Here is a 20,640-nt window from a genome sequence, read left to right as displayed (position 1 = left end):
CTGCCCTTCAGTCACCTGTACCGTCCCATCCCCAACTCACCTCCTGGGGAGCTCTCAGCTGGTTTCCATTTCGATCCTGCAGAAAGGAGGGTAGGGGTCAGCAGGTGTGCAAGTCCCGCCCTGGCGTCTCCCTTTCCCACCCCGCAGTCTCTCGGGGACCCACCTTCTGGCTGGAGTCCGAGTCGGCTCTGCAGAGCTCAATGGAGCCGTTGAAGGTCCTGGCCTCACCGTCTGCAGACGTGACAGGGCAGGGCTCAGCTCACCCTCGCAGGATCCCAGCAACCCTCAGTCCCCGGGACTGCCCCTTCTCCTCAGCCCCTCCCACCTACTACCTTGGTCCCCTGCCCTGGCACTCACTGGCAGTGACCCCAGGGCTCGTGTTACCACCGCTGTCTGGTTCCAAGGGCAGGGTGGGTTCCCGAGGCGTCCAGAGCTGCTCCACTCCAGGCCCCACGAGCAGGTCCTTCAGGCCCTCCACTGAGGGGACAGAGGACCTGGTGAGCGCGCAGTGACACGGAACCCGCTACAGGGCGCCAATCACCCAGCACACGGGGCACATTTGGGCGGCCAGGAGAGTGAAGGGGCAGCCCTAGAGCTGTTGCCCGGTGGCAGGGACCAAGCCTCCTGCCCCAGAACTGGTACTCGGGGACACTGGGGGCTGACAAGCCTTGTCTGTGTGTCCAGGTCTGGCCACATGTCCTTATTCTGGGCCAGTGGGTACGTGCCCCTGGATTTCTCCCCGGGAGCGCACTCACCCTCTCGGATGGCATCCTGCAGCAGCCGCTCGCCTCGAGGGGACTCGAGGGACTCGGAGCGGAAGAGGCCCCTGGGCAGGGTGGGCAGGGGCATCCCGCTCCCGCCATCCTCCTCGGCCTGGAAGTGCGTCATCTCGGCAAACAGTCCAACCTTCTCCTGTAGCAGCTCCACCAGCGCCCGGTCCTTCTGTTGCAGCTCCACTGGGGGGGGGGGGGGACAGGTGAGCACGTGGGAGGCAGCAGTGGGGGTAGGGGGGACAGAGGGGCGGCCCCACGGGCAGGGTGGCAGCACTCAAGTGTGGCTTTTGTGGCATTTATGAAGAACAGACGTTTTTGAGGGAAAAGGAACACATGTCCTGTTTTGTCTTTAAACTCATTTGAGAGACGGAGAGAGAGATCCCTTCCATCTGCTGGTTCACACCCCTGCAGCATCCTCTGGGAACGGGTCAGACCAAAAAGCTGGGAGCTGAGAACTCCATCCAGGTCCCCTACGGGGGTGGCAGGAACCCGGCTCCGTGAGCCACCACCTGCTGCCCTGCAGGGTGCACTCCCACAGAGAGCTGGAATTGGGAGCAGAGCCAGGAACTTGACTCCAAGCACCCTGGTGAGACGTGGGCATCTGAACTGATGTCTCAACCAACCAGACCAACCCCTCCCCAGACTGTACTTTAAAAATAAAAATGGGGGCCGACGCCATGGCTCACTTTTTGGTTAATCCTCTGCCTGCAGCACTGGCATCCCATATGGGCGCCGGTTCTAGTCCTGGTTGCCCCTCTTCCAGTCCAGCTCTCTGCTGTGCCCTGGGAAGGCAGTGGAGGAGGGCCCAAGTCCTTGGGCCCTGCACCCGCATGGGAGACCAGGAGGAAGCACCTGGCTCCTGGCTTTGGATCGGCGCAGTGCACCAGCCGTAGCAGCCATTTGGGGGGGTGAACCAACAGAAGGAAGACCTTTCTCTCTCTCTCTCACTGTCTAACTCTGTCAAAAAAGTTAAAAATAAATGAATAAAAAATAAAAACGGGGTGAGTGTTGTCACTCAGTGGGTTAAGCCACCACTTGGGACACTTACATCCCATATCAGAGTGCGATCTGAATCTTAGCTACTCTGCTTCTGATCCAGCTTCCTACTAAAGCACCCGAGGAGGCAGTGGATGATGGTTCAAATGCTTGGGTCTCTGGGGGCCGGCGCTGTGTGTAGTGCATTAAGCCACTGCTTGCAGCACCAGCATCCCATATGGGCGCTCATTCAAGTCCCAGCTGCTCCGCTTCTGGTCTAGCTCCCTGTTCATGTGCCTGGGAAGGCAGTGGAGGATGGCGCAAGTGCCTGGGCCCCTGCCACCCATGTGGGAGACCCAGAAGCAGCTCCTGGCTCCTGGCTTCGGCCTCATCCAGCCCCAGCCATTGTGGCCATTTGGGGAGTAAAACAGCGAATGGAAGACCTCTCTAACTCTGTCTTTCAAAATAAAATAAATAAGATGCTTGGGTCTCTGCCACCCACGTGGGAGACCCAGATGGAGTTCCAGGCTCCTGGCTTTGGATTGGCCCAGTCCTATTGTGGGCATTTGAAGAGTGAACCAGCAGATGCAAGGTCTCTCTGTGTCTCTCTGCCTTTCAAGTAGATGAAGGTAAATAAACATTTAAAAAACTGAGACGACTGTGGGCTGGACTGTCCACCAGGGTTTGTTCCTCCTGACCTTCAGTAGAGAGCTGCACACAGGCTTCACCAGGGTGCACGGTGGCCCAGTTCATGACCATGCTCCCCAGCCCGACTTGTGATTAGATGCTGCCATGTTCAATTCTAGAAATGGGGATTTACTTCACCCCTGCAAGCTGCGATGTAAATGTGACAGTGGGAGCTGCGGCAGCCACTGTGGACAGAGATGGACGCTTCACGTCAGAGGCGGCAATGCTGCACCGCTACTCTGAGCTTCCTACTTCAGAAGGTTCCATAGAGACCTTCTCCCTCTGTTTTAATTCTGACTGCTCCTTCAATGATGTCTTTTCTTAAGCTTGTTTATTGAATTGATTTGAAAGGCAGAGTAACAGAGAGAGATTTTTCCATCCATTGATTCATTTCTCAAATGCCCGCAACAGCTGGGGCTGGGCCAGGCTGAAGCCAGGAGCCTGGAACTCCATCCGGGTCTCCCACGTGGGTGGCAGGGGGCCCTGCTGTCAAGCCAGGGCCTTCACCAGCAGGAAGCCGGAGTCTGGAGGGAGCCAGGCATCAGACCCAGGCCCCACCATGGATGCAGGCATCTCAACCTGCGTCTACCGACCAGGCCGGGTGCCCAGGGCGGTGCGCCTCTTCATTAACTGTAGACTCTACTACATGAACTATCACATGCCGTTTAGCGAGCTCCCAGTGGGCGGACTTACTCTTGATTCGCCGTAGGTAAGCCTCGTCTTCCGTCTCAATCAGGGGGAAGTCCTCCCTGGAGGGGCATCTGGCCGGGCAGAGGCAGGGAACACAGTCAGGACGCCGGCCAGACATCGGCCCTGGGCCTTCCCAAACGCCTCCTAGTCTCCCCTCTTCTGCGAACACCCTCGGCCGCATGCCCTGGCCGCACTCTCTCTCGACTCTCCCCTGTTCTTAGCACCGACTGTCTGCATTTCCTGCTGTGCACCTCTCCAAAGGTCACCTGGAAAGGCAGCACGGAGCGGAGGGCCAAGTACAGGCTCTGGCACCAAGCAAACCCAGGTTCAAGTCCCAGCTCCACCATTTACCAGGGGGCGGCTGCTCTACTTGCTCGTCTGAAAAAGGAGGCTAATGACGCCCTCACGTTGTTGTTTTTGTTTTTTGTTTTTGGTTATGAGTAAATGAAATGCAGTAGTGTTTTGACCGAGACAGAAGGTCAATGAATCAAATGTAACTAATGTTAATCATAATTTTCCTGATAACAAATATCTATACTACTAAGAGAATCCATTGTCGGTGGGACGGGTGTTTTTCTCCTAAAACAGACGATTTCATATTTTCGTATGCGTTTCTGAAAAACATGTTCAAAAGTCTAAACTGAAAAAAAAGTCTAAATTTAAGTAAAACAAAAACAAAAACAAAAACAAAAACAAAACAGGTTTACATACTAGAAGAAGGCAATCCTTGACAGCTAAAAAAAATTTTTTTTAATCCAAATTAAGAGTTCCTTCTTCAGGCACAAATCTTGGAGAACCCACGCGTGGGGCATGGGCCGGGCGGGCGCTGGCCCGGTCCCGCCTGCTGCCGCAGCGACTCTCAGGACACTTGCTGGGGTCCGTACCTTCGTTATCCTCTTTAGGAAATACAGGGAAAGTGAGATGCAACCGGCATACGCGCCGCCTGCCTGCAGACCCTGACGCTAACGCAGCTGAGCTTGTCCTGTCGGCCGGCAGCTACGCCCCCGGGGACAGCTCACGGTCCCTGGTTTCTTGTCCGCTCACGCTACCCTGGGAACTACGACGACGCTAGGACGTGCAGCACAGCAGCCGCCCGGCCCGGCCCGCGGCTGTTCTGCTCCCAGGGCGCACACTCACACGCGCACGCTCTGCTGGATGACGCGGATCCAGGTGCTCCGGTCGTCCCGGGACGCGGTGTGCACCTCGTACATCTCAGGAGGGGCCGCGCTGATCAGAAACATGCCTTTCTCCTGGTTGGCGATGTCCCGGACAATCAGATTCTGCAGGGACACCACTGACGACTTGTCCTGCCAGGCAGAGGAGGGGAAGGGTTGAGCCCGGGGATTCCCGGCCCTCGGACACTGCAGTCTCGGCAGACGGAAGCCGCTCTGCGGTACGAGGGAAGAACCCAGGCTTGGTGGGGGCCAGGCGGGACTGAGACGCAGCTCCCTTTGCTCTGCGCTCCACTTGGGGATGATCACAGGCCTCCATGGCAGGTGCGACTCCTGTTAGCTCACCTTGCCTTTGATTACTATAGTGCAACGTGGGCGACCCGCAGTGGTCTGTGGGGGACTCATCCAGGACCCCCGTGAACACAAGACGCCCAGGATGCTCACGTTCCTTATACAACACGGGGCAGTGTTTACATGAACCTAAGCCCAGCTCCTGTCTGCTTTGAAATCGTGTCCAGGTCACTCACTACGCCTAATACCCTGTACGTGGTGTAGGAACAGTCGCTACGCGGCATCGTTCAGGGACTCATGGCGAGACAGTCTGTGCATCTGCGGCAGAGATGGCTGCTGGGCTATGGGGCACTCCAGGGCTCTGCAGGGCGTGCAGAGGAAAGTGGGGGATGGGCAGGGGGACCCTGAAACCCTTGACTGTGCTGAGAAAGCACAGAGGACTCACCAGGGCGGGGAAGATGTACTTCTGGTCCTTCTCCTGGAGGAACACCAGCACGTCGGTCATGAGCAGCAGCAGCACGTCTGGAAAGGGATAAGCACGGGAGAGGTCAGCCCTACGGGGCCTGCGCGGCTGCTTCAGGCTCTGCCAAGGCCCGGGCCTACCCCACGGGCTGAGGGCGCCGCTCCCCCGTCCTGTGGCCTCTCTTCCGTCTCTCCGTTTTTTTCTATTTATTTATTTATTTATTTATTTTTATTTGACAGGTAGAGTTACAGACAGTGAGAAACAGAGAGAAAGAAAGGTCTTCCTTCCATTGGTTCACTCCCCAAATGGCCGCTATGGCTGGTGCTACGCTGATCCGAAGCCAGGAGCCAGGTGCTTCTTCCTGGTCTCCCATGCGGGTGCAGGGGCCCAAGCACTTGGGCCATCCTCCACTGCCTTCCCGGACCACAGCATAGAGCTGGACTGGAAGAGGAGCAACCAGGACTAGAATCGGCACCCATATGGGATGCTGGCACTGCAGGCGGAGGATTAACCAAGTGAGCCACGGTGCCGGCCCCTCCTCTTATTTATTTACTGGGAATAGATTTCATATACACACTTTTTTTTTTTTTTTTTTTTTTTTTTTGACAGGCAGAGTGGACAGTGAGAGAGAGAGACAGAGAGAGAAAGGTCTTCCTTTGCCGTTGGTTCACCCTCCAATGGCCGCCGCGGCCAGCGTGCTGCGGCCGGCACACCACGCTGATCCGAAGCCAGGAGCCAGGTGCTTCTCCTGGTCTCCCATGGGGTGCAGGGCCCAAGGACTTGGGCCATCCACCACTGCACTCCGGGGCCACAGCAGAGAGCTGGCCTGGAAGAGGGGCAACCGGGACAGAATCCGGCGCCCTGACCGGGACTAGAACCCGGTGTGCCGGCGCCGCAAGGTGGAGGATTAGCCTAGTGAGCCGCGGCGCCGGCCTCATATACACAGTTTTAAGAACATAATGACATCCCCTCATTCCATTTTTTTTTTTTTTTAATTTTTGCGACCTCTTCCTGTTCTTATAGCTCAGGAACATGGTAGGGGTAAAAACACACGAGGCCAGCGCCAGGGCATAGAAGGCTAAGCCTCCACCTGGGAAGTTGGCATCCCATATGGGCATCGGTTTGAGACCCGGCTGCTCCACTTCCGATCCAGCTCTCTGCTAATAGCCCTGGGGAAATCAGCAGAAGATGGCCCAAGCGCTTGGACCCCTGTACCCATGTGGGAGACCCAGAAGCTCCAGGCTCCTAACTTCCTCCTGGCCATTGTGGCCATTTGGGGAGTGAATCAGCGGATTCTCTCTCTCTCTGTCTCTCTATCTCTCTTTGTAACTCTGCCTTTCAAATAAAAAATAAATCTTTTTTTTTAAAAAGAAAGATAGATGCAGGATCAGACAGAACGGGCCCCTGGGCTAGCGAGGACCTTGGAGGAAACCTCCTAGGCAGCTGCTTCAGGTTTCCTACCTTAGGGGCCAGGGACACCCAGGAAACCCACTGTGGTGCTTCCGGGCCCTGCAAGCGCCAAGGCTGCGAGGACGGCTGTATCTACTACTGCGATACACGAACGCATCCTTTTGCCTGAAAAGGCCCCAGACTGGGCCAGAGTGGTCAGGATTCGCAGAGCAACAGGGCCCCGAGGTTTCCAGTCCCTTAGCCCAGACCTAACACCTGGAGAATGCCAGACCCCACAGTCCCTCCACCGCTAAGCAGGACACCTTCCCTCATCTGCCTGCTCCTCTCCTATCCGGCTCTCAGATCCCACAGAGTCCTACACTCTGTAGACTGAGGGAGGCAACCAAGGTCGGCTCTACAACACTTGGTGTCAAAGTCAGGGAAACACAGGCTCGCCCCTCGCCCTTGGGGGTTTTACTGAGCTGCGGGCACACAGCAGGGAAAGGCTTCTGCTAAGTGCTTCAGAAATGCAGCCCTCCCGCCTTGCTATTTTTAACCCCCCATGGTTTATATTCTTAGCTGCTGCGTGGGAGGGATGGGAAGGAGGGAAAGGGATGGAGGAGAGAGGCTGGTGTAAGGATGGGTACCCTCCACGCCCAGGGAGCAGGACTGCACGAAATGGGCCCCAAGGCCCGGGTGGCCACTGGCCACACCCATCACCCTTCACTTCCGTCCCTCACAGAGCCAAGGAGCTGCTGCTTTCTTGCCAGTGCAGGCAAATTCCGGAAAGAGCCGGGAACGTGTGCCCGGGCCCTCAACATGCTCCCTCTGCCCTGTTCTTTCCTCTGCACCTGCCCATCCTGCTCCAGGCTCGGTCCCCTCCCTCTTCTGGGCCTTTCCCTGGCCAGGCTCCCAAAGTGCCTGGTCTCTCCTCAGCCCTGAGACTCCAGCGCGGGGGAACCTGCAGCCCGATCTCACCCTCTGGTCTGAGAATCTGTCTTTTCCATTAAAACTGGTAGTTCTCTGGGCAGGCCAGGACCCGAGAAAGGCGTCTACAGTGCTAAGAAGCCCTAGTACAGTCCCTGAACTTAAACGCAGAATTCACACTTCTGCTGCACCGGACACTACGTTTTTCCCCGCAGCGAGCCAGCTCCTTGGCGTGGGCCACATGGAGCGGGGTCCTATGGGCTGGGTGGGACGCGGCTCCCACCCCTCCGCCCCTGCACTTGCGCCGCTCGGCCAGGCGGGCGCTGACCTTTGAAACGCCCCGTTGCCGTCTTCCAGAGCAGGCAGCCGTCGTGGATGAGCTTGCGCCGCAGAAGCTCCTCTCGGCCGAAGGGGCCCTTGCCAGGCACCGGGGCCTGGGCGCGGGGGTCCATGCGGTTGTAGATCTCCTGCAGCCGGGCCCCTTTCTCCAGCTCGTGCACATCCTGGTCCACGTTGGACAGCAGCTCCTTCACCAGCCCCAGCGCGGTCGTCAGGTCCTGGCGCTCCTCCTCCACTCCTGGCACCGGGGGTCGGCACAGCGGGCTTCATTCCAGCCCAATTCCCAGCGGGTCTTGAGCTCACCCCATGCCCCCAGCCCCAGTTCCCTGGGGTCATCCCAGGGAGCCCTCTCTCGCTGCCCCTCCCCCTCACCGTGGGCGTGCTGCAGGATGCGGCTGATGAGCACCGGGTACTTGGTGATGCGCTGAGTCACCAGTAGGATGCACTCCTGCACCCCATGCCGCTTTAGCACCGCAGAGCGGGTCACTTTCTGCAAGGAAGAGGCGGGGTTCAGGGCCATGGGGGCCAACCAGAGGAGTCCGCCGTGCCTGGGCACCCACAGGGCCCTGCCCTGTCACAGAGGGCTGCCTCAATGCCGAAGCCGACGGCGCCTGCGAGTGGACGGGCACACACGGGCTCGGACCCCGACTGCCCCCCCACACCTGGAGGGCTTCGCTCACCCGGATGAACTGCTGGAAGCGTTTGTCCCGGGCATACAGCTCCTTATAGAGCTTCAAGGCCTTGGTGTGGCGGCTGCAGAACTCCGAGTAGGTCTTCCGCATCTGCTCCGCGCTGGGGCCGGAGAACTGGACATCGGGGACAGACTGTGTCAGCACCCCCCACTCCCCCATGTCACACCCTCTCCCTTGGACCCACCTCCGGCCTCCTGCCACACGGGCCAGCTTCCCGCCTCGCCAGCTCGCCCCCGGACACCACGACCCCTTTCCCCAGCCCGTCCAGTTTGTCCACCCTGGCTACCCGTCCTTCCAGGAACTCGTCCCACCTGGTTGATGAGCAGGTCACCCAGGCGGTGGATGACGAAGTTGCGGGTGCTTCCAGGGCACAGGGCCTGGCGGCGGCGCTCCAGCAGCTGGCTGAGGAAGCGCGTGTGGATGTCGCTCAGCTCGTCCACGCAGGGGAACAGGCCCTGGACCACTCCGGGCTCCAGCTGCAGCTCTTCCAGCATCCCCGTGCGGAAGAGGCGGGTCATGATCTTCAGCGTCCTCACGTGGTGCAGCTCTGTCTGGATTAGCTCTGTGGGCACAACGGGACATCTGGCCTCCTCCGCCTGGCATGGCCACTGTGGGTGGGGTGCTGCAGGCTAATAGGGACCTCAGGGCACCCACAGGTCTTCAAGGCCCAGACCAGCTTAACATTCTGCATTACTAGGATCTTAGGTCATTCTCTAATAATCTTTTATCTGTAGTTATGCTTTGGCATTGCAAGCTGTAAGTTGTTTCAGAGCAAGGACCACGTTGTCTTCCACACGTCCGGCTTTCCCTAGCTCCGGGATAAGCACAGAACAAAGACTGCGGGCTGGCACTGTGGTGTTAACAGGTAATGGGTTAGGCTCCCATCTGCGATGCCGGCATCCCATATGGATGCCAGTTTAAGTCCCAGATGCTCCACTTCTGAACCAGGTCCCTGCTAATGTGCCTGGGAAAGCAGCAGAGGATGGCCCAAGTGCTTGGGCCCCAGCACCCACACTGAGAAAGCCAGAGGAAGCTGCTGGCTCCTGGCTTTGACCTGGCCCAGCCCTGGCCATCGTGGCCATTTGGGGAGTGAACCAGCAGGCAGAAGATTTCCCCCTTGCTATCTCTCCTCTTTGTAACTCTGCCTTTCAAATAAATAAAATAAATATTAAAAGACTGAGGAAGGAATTGGAGAAAGGACAAAGACAGGGCCTCGGAGACCGACAGCAACAGTGGTTGCACTGGGCTGCCAGGCAGCAGCACGGCGACCCGCAGGGAAAGAGGGGAAGGGCCTCGACAGGTGGTGGTGGGCAGAGAGGATGTGACGGGCAGGACCTGGTGAAGGCAGGGATGCGAGGGCGGACTTGGCTCACCATAGATGACATCCTGCTGCTTCATCACCTCCTTTTTGTGCTGCTGCAGGAAGCTGCCGTCCACGGCCAGGCTCCAGGAATCAGCTGCGAAGTCCTTCTCGTCCATCTCAAAGTCACTCATCAGCTCATTGTAGATCACCTCTGCACCTGGGCACGAGCCGGGGCAGCAACTCAGAGCCGAGTCCTCCTCCCGGGACCCCCTGCCAGGCTGCTTCCCAGCTGCCGCTCCTCGCCAACCCACCCACCTTCGTCAATGAGGGATTCCACCGACAGCGTCCGGTTCCGCACGTTGAGGGAGTCCGTGGACTGCGAGAGGATGCGGCGCAGCCCCAGGGGAGACTCATCGTTGAAATGGCTGAAGGAATTGGGGCTGTTGGCATCCCCCAGCACAGCCAGGATCCCAGAGGCAGCCTCCCCCCACCCCATGTCAAAGGACCGTTCCGCGCCCCCCACCTCAGGCTCCACTGCCGCGCTCTTGGCCCGCCTGGCTGCCCCGTTCCCAAGCAGGGGCTCACCCAGCAATATTGGTGGTGGACACGCTCTTGGCTAAGGACAGGGAGGTGCGGCCGCGGCGGGAGCCAAGGAGGGACTGCCGGAAGCTGTCCGAGGGGTAGATGGCAGAGCTGGGCCGCTCTCGGATGGTGGCTGGGGGTGCAGAGACCAAGAGGGCAAATGTTAACACTGGTGCCTTCGCAGGACACAGGCCTCCCAGCTTCCTCGGCTCTTGTCCAGGGGACGTGGTGGCAGCGGTGAGGACAAAGCCACCTTACTTCAATGCTCCCCAAGAACCTTGTCTTGTCTCTTTCTGGGAGCAAGCCCATGAGCAAAGTGAAGCTCAACAAGGGGCGGGGATTCGGCCAGTGGATGAGCAGGGTCTGGGGCTCGGCTCTTTTTGCCCTAGCACCTGGCTCCCCTGGAACAATGCTGTCTGAATCGAGCCATGACAGGTCGCCAATGCTGAGCACATCAGCAACAGCACAGGGGTGCGGCCGGGCTCAGGGGACTGGCCATCCCAAGCCTCAACCCCATTTGGGTCCTCCTGTCCAGGCTCTGAGCCAGAGGGTCTGGACTATCCCGTGTCCCTGCTCCCAGCTCCCCAAGGAGGAGAGCGGTGTTGTGCCTGTGAGTGACCTCAGGGGGGCAGCAGAGCCCACGGGCCGAGCAGCCTGGGGTCCGGGGTCTTCCTGGGGCCACTACTCACTCTTACTGCGGAGAGACACAGACTGCAAGGCAGTGTTGTTCTTCAGCAGGGCAGCTTTCTGTTGCTGCAAGACAGAGACACCAAGAACAGCCATCACCCACGGGTCGCCCCCACAGGCACGGGGAGGCACTGGCGCTGTGGCCCAGGGCTGCGGGGCTGCATTTGCAGCAGGTGCAGCAGGAGGCCTGGGGCTGAGGGTCTGGGCTGCCCATGGTGAGGACAGGGCTTGAGGCACACAGGGTAGGGATGAATGGAAGAGGGTACCGCACGCTCACTACCCTCTCCCCCAGCCCGCTGCCCTCCCCACCCTCTCACCTTCTGCTTGACCTTGGTACAGTTGGCGAGGGTGTCTTTACAGCGGTTGTGGATAGTCACATTGCAGGCTGGGAGGGTGGGTAGAGAGGGTGAAGGGAGGGTCGGGTGGTACAGGAGGGGACTCACCCCCACCCCAGCCCCTCTCCTCCCACCTCCCTCTTCCTGCCAGCAGGAAATGAAGTGAGAAGGGGTATGGATGTTTAGGGAAATTAAGCCAGCAGGAGGGGTGGTGTGAGGGGGGTCTAGAGAGAAGAGGTGCAAAGGTGGCTGGGACTGGTGGAGGGAAGAAAGGCCCCCCAAGGAACAGAAGACAGGGCAGCTGGGCCAGGGGCCAGGAGACCAGAGTGGGAAACACACATTCTCCCAGTACTGAGTGTTCCACCTGTGCCTAATCCTTTGGGAGAAATTCAATTATGCTCCTCTTCCAGTCACCTGCCAGCAGCAGCACTGGATTCGAACCAGACTCCCAAGGCCACACTCCTGCTGCCTCCCCACTCCCAGCATGCCTTGGACTCTGGGCCCAGGCACTTCTAAGGCTTGGGGGTCCAGCAGCAGAGTGGGGGCAGCCTGTGCCCTGCGCTGCCTTCTGCACCAACTCATCTGCCTTCTCTCTCCAGGCCCAGGGAGTCCTGTTCCCCCCAGCTAAGGCAAGCCCACAGCTCCCACATTCCATCTGCTTCTCCCCCATCCTCCCCGCCCCCAGCCCCAGGGAAGGAGAGGAGAGGAAAGGAGGAGGGGGCTGGGCCTGGGCACCCTTGGCCGGCCCTTTCCTTGCTGTCCGCTTCCCGCTTCCCAGAGGGGCCTTCAGCCCTTGGCCCTCCCGTTTCCCCTCCCCTGCCCAGCAACACCGGAAGCTCTGCTAACTCCTTCAGACAATACCCAGCACCGCGCTCACTTCCACAAATACAAGGCAAGCAGGGTGGGGCGGAGGGCACAGACAGAGGTGAGAGCTACAGCTCCCTGCCTCCCCGGCCCCTGCTCCCACCCCCAACACCTAGTGTCTCTGGATCGAACCTCCACTTTCCACCTGCTCTCAAAATAGCGCCGCCCGCCCTGTTCCCCTGGCAACAAGCTTCCGGATTGGGGACTCTGTCAGGTCTCTGGAGGGATGAGATGGGGTTCCCTCTTCATCCTCTTAACTAAACTGAGCGGCGAGGAAGCAGGGAGGCCTCATGGGTCGGCTCTCGGGGTTCCTTCCCCACGTCCCCACGTCCCCACGGGGGTTTACAGGTGAAGCCTCTGTCCTGCTCCCAGGCTGCCACTCACAATCCCTGCAGCAGCTCTGCCATAAAGCCAGGAGGTGCTGGGGGCGGGGCAGGCCAGGGCCTCCAGGGAAGGCAGGGGAAGGCAGGGATTCCGTGCTTACACTCCCCAATAGGGGGCTACCCTCAGACCGGACGTCTGGAGATAGGCAGTTCCGACTCCTGCCCCCTGCAGGCCGCCGTATTCCCCCTTCCCCCTAGAACCGTGAGACCCCAGGGGGCCTCATCCTGTCCTGTGCTGGAAACCACAGAGAACTGAGGCTCCGTGAGCAGCGAGGGGCAAGGCGACCCTGAAGTCTTGCCCAGAAGACGGGCAGCACCAGCTGGAAGGCTGCGCCCCCTGCACACACACACACACACACACACACACACACACACACGGCATTCCTGCTCCTTCCCCCACCAGTTCCCCTAACCCTCAGCAGCTGTTCAGGGAGCAAGGGGGATGCCCAGTGGGTGACAGCTGCGGGGGGGGGGGGGGGGGGGCGGCAGGGCCTCGCCTCCCACATTCCCAGCTAGTCCTGCTTATGTCACATCCCACCAGCCACCCCCCTCCCCGTGGGAGCAAAGGGAGCAAGGGGGCCCGGCTGCGGCTGCGGCTCCAAGAGGAGAGCGGCCCTGGCGGACCAAGGCAGAAAGGACAGGCGGGAAGATCGGGGTCACGGGGCACCGCGTCTGAGCGACACTCGGGGTCCGAACAACTCACTCGGGCAGATGAGGGCCTCCTTGGCTGTGATGCTCTTGTTACAGGCATAGCACATGGTCATGCCCGACACGGAGATGGTGGTGAAGAGGTGCCCATTGGTGTAGCGGGCATCCTTGGCTTCCTTCATCTTCTCCTTCTCCCGGGTCTGCAGGAGGGTTGAGAGAGAGAGAGAGAGAGAGAGAGAGAGAGAGGTAGGATGTAAGGCTGGAAGGTGCCGAGAAAGACAGGCAATGGCGAGGAAGAAACGCCTGCCCCGGACGGCACCAGTTCCTAAAGCAGAACCCTCCGCAGGGCTACACGCAGCCGTCCAGGAGTGGCCAGGCCAGGCTCCGGGAGGCCTGCCCCTGGGCCCCGGACCCACCTGGCCCCTGCGGCTGGGCTGCCTCCTGTTGCCGCTCATCTCCCTGGCTTAGGTCTCGGCGTCCTCACTCCACCTCCCAGCCCCAGCTCTGCTCGCCCCCGAGCTGCTGTACTCTCTCCTCCCGTGCCGGGGGAAGATGCGCAGAGAGGAAGGGAGAGCAGGCGAAGCGGAGGGTGCCAGCTCACCAGCGCTTTCCAATCTACGGGAGTTAGCTCCTCTCATAACCATGACAACCGGTGTTGGAGCCGCTGTCTCTGTGGCTGTCACGGGAGGGGGGGGTAGGAATGGGCGGGCAGGAGGGCCCCTAGCAGACTGGCTGAAGAGGGTACAATGCCCCCATTGCCACCTCCAGCCCAGAGGTCAGGCTCCCAGACCCTAACTCTTCCCTCAACACGCAGCCAAGGAGGAGGCTGCGTGCCCCCCGATGACCTGCAGGCAGCAAGGCCTGGTTTCCCTGGGTTACCCCTCCCCTGGGCATCCTAAGGGAGTAAGCTTGGCCAGTTGCTCCGGACACCGGACAGAAAAATCTCTCTTGCAGTCTAACTTTTACTCCTCCCCTACCTCCCTCCAGAGACAGAACCTGGGACCGCTGGCTTCTTCACAGCCAATCTCTGTCACCCCAGAAAGTCCCTTCTCACATCCCTCCACCTCTCTCCCAGCCCTAGTGAAGGGCTGTCCCCATCTCAGCTCTCCAGTCTCCCACTACCCAAGGGCCCCGCGGGCCAAGGCCTTGTCCCTGACCTCCCGAGCTTCCCCAAAGCCAGCCCAGGTCTCTGGGCCTCCCCTCCACTCCTGCAGGCCAGGAGCAGAGGCCCCGAAAGACCACTGGCTCTGAGGCTTCCCGACCTGCCTCTCCACTAGCAGTGAGGAGGTGGGGGAGGGGAAGGGCCACCCAGGGCCTGGTGCTTAGTGCAGAAAAGGGAAGTGCTGAGGGGCTGAGTCAACAGTGCAGGGGCCACAGGGCACTGCGGTGCCCTCGGGCCTCAGAGCTTCCTGCTGGCCCTGGTGCCTTCTCTCCTGCCCCTGCTCAGAAGTTCCAGGTTTGCAGCCTTCACCTCTCCCCACCCAGGAACCCTCCCCACCCCCACCCCCATCCCCATTCTTTCCTCTGCTTCTGCTCATCCCGCTCCTCCTTCCTCCTCTTCCTCCTGCCTGGTCTCCGGCTAGGTCCTCCCTTCTCATCTGGGGGAAGCCCCCACCTCTGCTCCCTGCCCCCTCCCCGCACCGGCACCTCAGGCATGCACCCCCTGTCTGCCTCTCACCCCTAGCACCCGGTCCTCTGGGTCAGGATCACCCCCAAGCCCTCTCTTTGGTGGAACCTCCATCTGTCTGGTTCTAAATGGCAGCTCTTTCGTTGACTGAATGTCTTCAGAGGGTCCCGTTCACCTCTAAATAACAACAGTGGCCGGCCCTGCGGCTCACTAGGCTAATCCTCCACCTAGTGGCGCCGGCACACCGGGTTCTAGTTCCGGTCAGGGTGCCGGATTCTGTCCCGGTTGCCCCTCTTCCAGGCCAGCTCTCTGCTGTGGCCAGGGAGTGCAGTGGAGGATGGCCCAAGTCCTTGGGCCCTGCACCCCATGGGAAACCAGGAGAAGCACCTGGCTCCTGCCTTCGGATCAGCGCGGTGCACCGGCCGCAGCGCGCCAGCTGTGGCGGCCATTGGAGGGTGAACCAACGGCAAAGGAAGACCTTTCTCTCTGTCTCTCTCTCTTAAAAAAAAAAAAAAAAAAAAAAAAACACACACACACACACACACACACACAAAAACACAACGGTACAGCATCTCCACCAGCAAGTGCGCTGATTTCTTCCCGCTCCCATGCACTCTCCTTTCTCCCTGCTCTCCCACCCTTCCTGGCCTTCTGACACAACTCCAAAGTGGAAGCACTTGTTAACCTTGAAGTAAAAGCAGGCAGACAAGCACGCTTGAAAACAGTCTGAAAAACGCCACCGCGCCTGGCCCGGGATCCCTGCAGCACTGTCCACACCTGCCCTCCGCCCCCTGGGAGCACTCACCTGCCCGGCCAGCTTGGACGGGAGTGGCAAAAGTGGGGAGAGGGCTGAAGCAGCCAGAGAAAGGGGTCCTCAGTGGCCTGGCCCCTCCCCGGCATCGAGGCCCTCTGGGTGGCCCAGGTGTGCTGCGCACTGCCTTCTGGGACCTCCTGGCACTCACCCTCTCTGGAAGCGACCCCTTCTCTAGGTGGGCCAGCAGCGGGCAGCAGCCACAGCGGCAGCACATCCCAGCAGGGGCGCGGCCAGCAGCAGGCAGCCCTGGCACAGCCTAGCACTATTGTCTCAGAGGTGGCCTGTGTCTGCCCCAGGCCTCACCAGGGGTGCCTGCTCCAGCCACGAGGGAGCGGGCCAGGCCCGCTCTTTTCTAGGTGTTCTGAAGGTCACCACATAGGTCTCTCGTGGACCCCGTCCCCAGCAGAGCCTTCCCCTCCAGGCCCCAATCTGTCAGCCAAAACAACCTGACACAGGGCATGGCTGGTCACTCCACAACCCACAGCCCCCACCCCCCACCCCCCAGCACCCAGAGACCCTTCCTTCGGGGTTCAGCCCTCTGCAGTCTGGCATCAACTCATTCTGCCTTTTTTCACAGACCCCTGGGATGACTTTCTCGCTCATAGCCTTCAGATAAAGAACATTAAAGCAGTGAACACAGCACCTGGTATACAACAGGCACTTAATAAGTGTTTGTCAATGAAGGAAAGGAAGCAAGCAAGGAAGGATGGATGGATAAACGCCAAGTCACAGGATCTGAGCAGCACCCGTCCCTGCTCTGCAACCTCTTCCTTGCTGTTACAGGTCCTGCAGGCTGCTCTCTCCTTCCTCCTCCCCCCCCCCCCCCCCGAGCTGAGCTTAGACCATGAGGGTTTCCTTGGAAGGTCCAAAGACAAACCTTCCTCCCACTATCTCAGCCACACTGGGGAGAGAAAGATGGACCAATGGCAGGAGGCCCCGCGGCTGACCGCTGCAAAGCTCACAGGCAGGCAGTGTCCCCCTCTGCTCTCCATCTCCTACCGCAGGCTGGAAGACAAACACAGTGACACACATGAAGGCCAAGGCGATGCCAAAGCCTGCACTTCGGCTTCCTGTGCTCCCCAGCAGGCGACAGGGCCTGGCAGAGCCTACCGAGGCAAGCCACAGTGTCTCCAAACAAGGCCCGAGCTGTCAGCTGCCCCTGCCCCAACCACGTGGCACTCAGACCCGCCTCGGCACCAGCTGCAACGGGCAGCAGCCCCTACCCCAAGTGGGGGGGGCGCTCTGTCCAGACCCCTGTCTGTTTGAGGTCTGCAGGGTTGCACTGTGGGGTGAGCCATTTGCGACACTGGCCGTGAAGCGCACTTAGTCATGGGGTTGAGCTGCAGAGCTGGGAAATGAGGAAGGAGAGGGTTCCAGGCCATGGGACCGAGATAGTGACTGGGATGACCCCAGCCTGCCTGGGTGCCTTTATGAAATTTCAGGGACAGGATGAAGACAAGAGGCCGCAGGGAAGGCGGCCAAATGGAACCACTAACACCCCAGCCAGAAACAACACAGAAAGACATCAGTCAACACACAAAGGCACTTAATACATGCCTGCTTAATGAACGAAGATGAGACACTGGGCAGAGGCGGCGGGCATGGCAGTGAGGCAGAAGAGGGGTGCGAAGGGCTGTAGGGAAAGAATCAGGCTAGAGACCCTGAGACACAAGCATCCTGGACCCTAGCCTGCCCCCCACCCGGCCACACCTGTCGGGCCAGGAGAGAGAGACACGCAGAGAGAGGCAGAGGGGAGCGATGCAAACAGACGGGCGTTTGTGCAAATGAACAATGGCTGTGCCAGGACTCCCTGCCCTCCTGGCACAGGGCAGGCCGGCTGAGTTGGGAGGGGGGCAGCTGCTGCCTGCAGCCCCACCCCCACCCTCCCCAAGGAGACATAAACAAACCCAGAAGGGTCCAGCCGGTTCCTCTAAGCTGCTTCTCTTCCAGAGAATGCAACCGAGAACAGAACAACCTCCCCGTGTCCAGAGAGCATGAGACCCCTGCTTCGGTGGTGACTACCATACAAAACCATACCCCAGAGCAGGACGGTACAGCCGCGGGGGAGGGGGCAGGGTCAGGCGCACACACACACCCCCTCCAACTCACAGGTAACACGCACACGAGATTCACACATGCAGATCTGCCCCCTCCAGAATCCAGGGTCACTGTTCCAGTGCCACAGGGGCTGAGACCAGACCCCTCTTCCTCCCAGTCTGCTCCTGGGGGCAGGTCTCCCTCCAGCACCATCCAACCCCCTGCAGGCACTCGGTGACTTCCCCAAGCTTTCGGCTCCCTTCCCCCACCTCCATACGTGCTTCTCCCCTCCCCCCCAGCTCTTTCCCTAACCTCCACGACCCCTAGATTTTTTTTCCGATGCCCCCCCTCCCAAAGACCCGCAGTTCTTCCACTCTCCTCCCCAGTGGTCAGCTCCCCGGTGGGCTCCCCCAGCCCTACCTCCCGCCACCCTGCTGGTCCCGCACACAAAGCCAGCCACCTCTCCGTTACTCAGAACAAAGAAATGGGCCCTTCCGCGCTCCCCAGTCCACCTGCCCTCCACGCACTCTGCAGCCCGGATCCCGGGGATTCCAGGACCCCAGCCTCCGCAGCCGGCCCCGGATCGCTGACCCCTTTGTTCTGAGGGGCACGGAAGGTTAGGGTTTGGGAAAGGAAAAGAGGTTGGGGGGGGGGGAGTTGAAGAGAGCAATGGGACCTGCGGGGTTTGGGGCCCGTGGAGGTAGGAAGTAGAGCAGAGAGGATTGCGGGGGTGGAGGGCTGAAGAATAGAACTGGAGCGAAAAGCAAAGGCGGCCCTGGAGGGGGCTCTGCAGGAAGCGCCTCTGAGGGAGGCAAGGAGGCAGGGGCAGGGTGCGGCGGATTCCTCCACCAGTGAGGAGGTCCCAGGAAGCCAGGTAAGGAGTCCCGGCAGGGGATGAGGCCCCCCAGGCAGCAGGGGAGACCACCTCCCCCCCCACTCCCGTTTCCAGCGGCCCTCCACTTCCCACCACAGTATAAAAAGAAAGGAGACAGCTGGTGCACTGGGGGAGGGGGAAGCGGGGACCCAGGGTGTGCTGGCTAGGAACCAACTCCCCCTTCTGTAACCACAGCTTTCCGGAGGTGGCCCTCCCCTTCCGACCAGCCCAAACCGACAACCGCCAGCCTCCTGTGGCCTCTGTGCCCCTTCAGCCCCCCACTCCCCAGCCCAGAGCCCCCAACTCCCTCCTCCCCTTCGGATGGCCCCAGAATACAAAGGAGAGCCAGGCTTCTGGGTTCCGGCCCCCCCCACTACCAAAACCCAAAACAAACCCCAAAAAAACAGGGCAAGAGGACTCAGGTATCTGGCCTCCCAGGTCCCCCAAGAATGAAAAAGAGGACCCCCATTAGCCACCTTCCCAGAATCTCTCTCTACTCCCAGGTCTACACCAGGTCTGCCTACCCCCCCCCCCAAATTCCCCACGGCTTTCCTTTTTAGGGTGGAACCAAATTTCCGTAGTTTCAAAAAAACCTCTCCCGCCCCCCTTGGCTCTCCTCCAGGGTCTCAGCACAAACGGTTGAAAAAATAAACAGACTTTTGGAGCTGGGGCCTGGCCTGGCCAGGCTGTGAAGCAAGGGCCTGTCTGCCACCCCACTGCCCTACCACGCTTCAGCCACCTCACCCTGGCCTGTTTGTCTTAGGCCCACACCAATCCCTCCTTGCTTTTCCGGCCGCTAGTTTGCAATCCCAACCCCCCTTCCCCCAAGGAAGCCTTACAGGCTGCCTCCAGGGCCCTCTACCCCCTGGCCCTCCCCAGCCAGGAACCTCTCCCAACTTAGTAACCTCCAGACAGGTAGCCTGGCCAGGAGCGCCAAGGCAGGTGGGGGCAGGAGTCTCCACCACCCTGGAGGGCTCCCAGGAGGGTGCTGGGCTGTCTGGAGCTGGTGAGCAGCCTAGGCTGAGCACCAGGGCAGGGCGCCGGGTCTGTGGGAGGCCAGAGATTAAACCAGCTCTGGGCTGGGTCCTGGCCTCTCTGATAATGGGGACAGTGTGGGTGCTCCGGGGAGCCGGGAGGCGCTGTGTGGCCGCACCATCTTCCTCCCAGCTCATCGTTCATCATTTCCCCGGGAGCTGGGGGGTAGAGAGGTCAGGGCATTGGGGGAATGGGCCCGGGTACAAACGCGGGGATCCGGGCTACTTGGAAAGGATAACCAAGAGGCCACCACAGGGTGTGCGCAGATAATTGCACACCAGACTCACGAGATGACAGGCGCAGGCCGCCCCCACCCCACCAGGAGATAAGAGAGTTAAGAGAGCTGGGGAGGCGGAGGGGGAGACGCGCCCAAGGGTTTCGGGTTGTTTCAGGTTAGAACAAGGCGCATGGAAAGCTGGCGCGGCAGACGGGGCTGCGGACCCCGTGCTCCCGGCTCGGCGGCGCTCGGGATGGAGGAGAGGCTCCAGCGACACAAAGACCTCTGCTCCTTCACCTGAGGGTGAGAGGACGGCGGCCGCCGCTCGGCCGTTCTGACCCCGGCCACCCGCCCACCCAGGGGGAGAATTGAATCACAGCTGGAAAGTCCATTTGCGAGGAGAGGAGGAGCTGACTTTTGTCTCGAGCGGTGGCGGCGGCGGCGGTGGCGGTGGTGGAGGTGGGAGGGAGCCGGGAAAGCACCCCCGCCCGCCCCCGCCGCCGGATGGCGGGGACAAAGGGGGACCGGGCTAGCCAGCGGCAGGGGACGGGGTGGGGTGGGGGGACGCGTCGCCGAGCGCGACCCGGCGGACTCGGGCCGAGAGGGGGTGCGGAAAGCCTCCCCGCCCCCACCCCGGCGCGCACGCCTCCCTCTTCCCGCTCCGTGCCTTACCCGAGCAACTTTCTTTCGCGAGGCCCCGTTCCCGTCCCGGCGGATCGGAGGCGCCCGAGCCCCAGTCCGCCCTCGCCGGGATCGCCGCGCTGCCGGAGGCGCGGGTCGCGTCTCCGGCTCAGCTCCTCCAACCCCCTCCCCACTCCCTCCGGCCCCACCCACCC

At 60.5% G+C, this 20,640-nt stretch overlaps 1 protein-coding gene across 14 annotated transcripts in view; it reads right to left on the bottom strand.

Moving 5' to 3' along the window:
- Positions 1-20,640, bottom strand: part of ARHGEF2 (Rho/Rac guanine nucleotide exchange factor 2) — a 52,213-nt gene that overhangs the window by 2,483 nt on the left and 29,090 nt on the right. For 8 of the 14 annotated variants that reach the window (XM_017345801.3, XM_070077567.1, XM_051858567.2 and 5 more), the window contains 17 exons: positions 13,256-13,400; positions 11,288-11,355; positions 10,973-11,036; positions 10,287-10,416; positions 10,017-10,126; positions 9,772-9,918; positions 8,710-8,960; positions 8,387-8,512; positions 8,079-8,196; positions 7,696-7,944; positions 5,034-5,110; positions 4,263-4,432; positions 3,129-3,196; positions 756-956; positions 358-477; positions 164-231; positions 41-76 (listed from right to left, as the gene is read on the bottom strand). In XM_017345801.3, coding sequence (XP_017201290.1) covers positions 41-76; positions 164-231; positions 358-477; positions 756-956; positions 3,129-3,196; positions 4,263-4,432; positions 5,034-5,110; positions 7,696-7,944; positions 8,079-8,196; positions 8,387-8,512; positions 8,710-8,960; positions 9,772-9,918; positions 10,017-10,126; positions 10,287-10,416; positions 10,973-11,036; positions 11,288-11,355; positions 13,256-13,400 — 2,148 coding nt within the window. Of the gene's footprint in view, positions 1-40; positions 77-163; positions 232-357; positions 478-755; positions 957-3,128; positions 3,197-4,262; positions 4,433-5,033; positions 5,111-7,695; positions 7,945-8,078; positions 8,197-8,386; positions 8,513-8,709; positions 8,961-9,771; positions 9,919-10,016; positions 10,127-10,286; positions 10,417-10,972; positions 11,037-11,287; positions 11,356-13,255; positions 13,401-13,616; positions 13,771-15,632; positions 15,773-20,476; positions 20,611-20,640 lie in introns of those variants that run through there. The other 6 variants (XM_002715396.5, XM_017345806.3, XM_017345810.3 and 3 more) reach the window with 5 other exon arrangements.

The sequence above is a fragment of the Oryctolagus cuniculus genome, chromosome 7, assembly GCF_964237555.1.
Source record: "Oryctolagus cuniculus chromosome 7, mOryCun1.1, whole genome shotgun sequence".
In the NCBI taxonomy this organism is placed as follows: Eukaryota; Metazoa; Chordata; class Mammalia; order Lagomorpha; family Leporidae; genus Oryctolagus; species Oryctolagus cuniculus.
The sequence above is the reverse complement of the archived record's forward strand: the minus strand, read 5'-3'. Positions and strand labels throughout refer to the sequence as shown.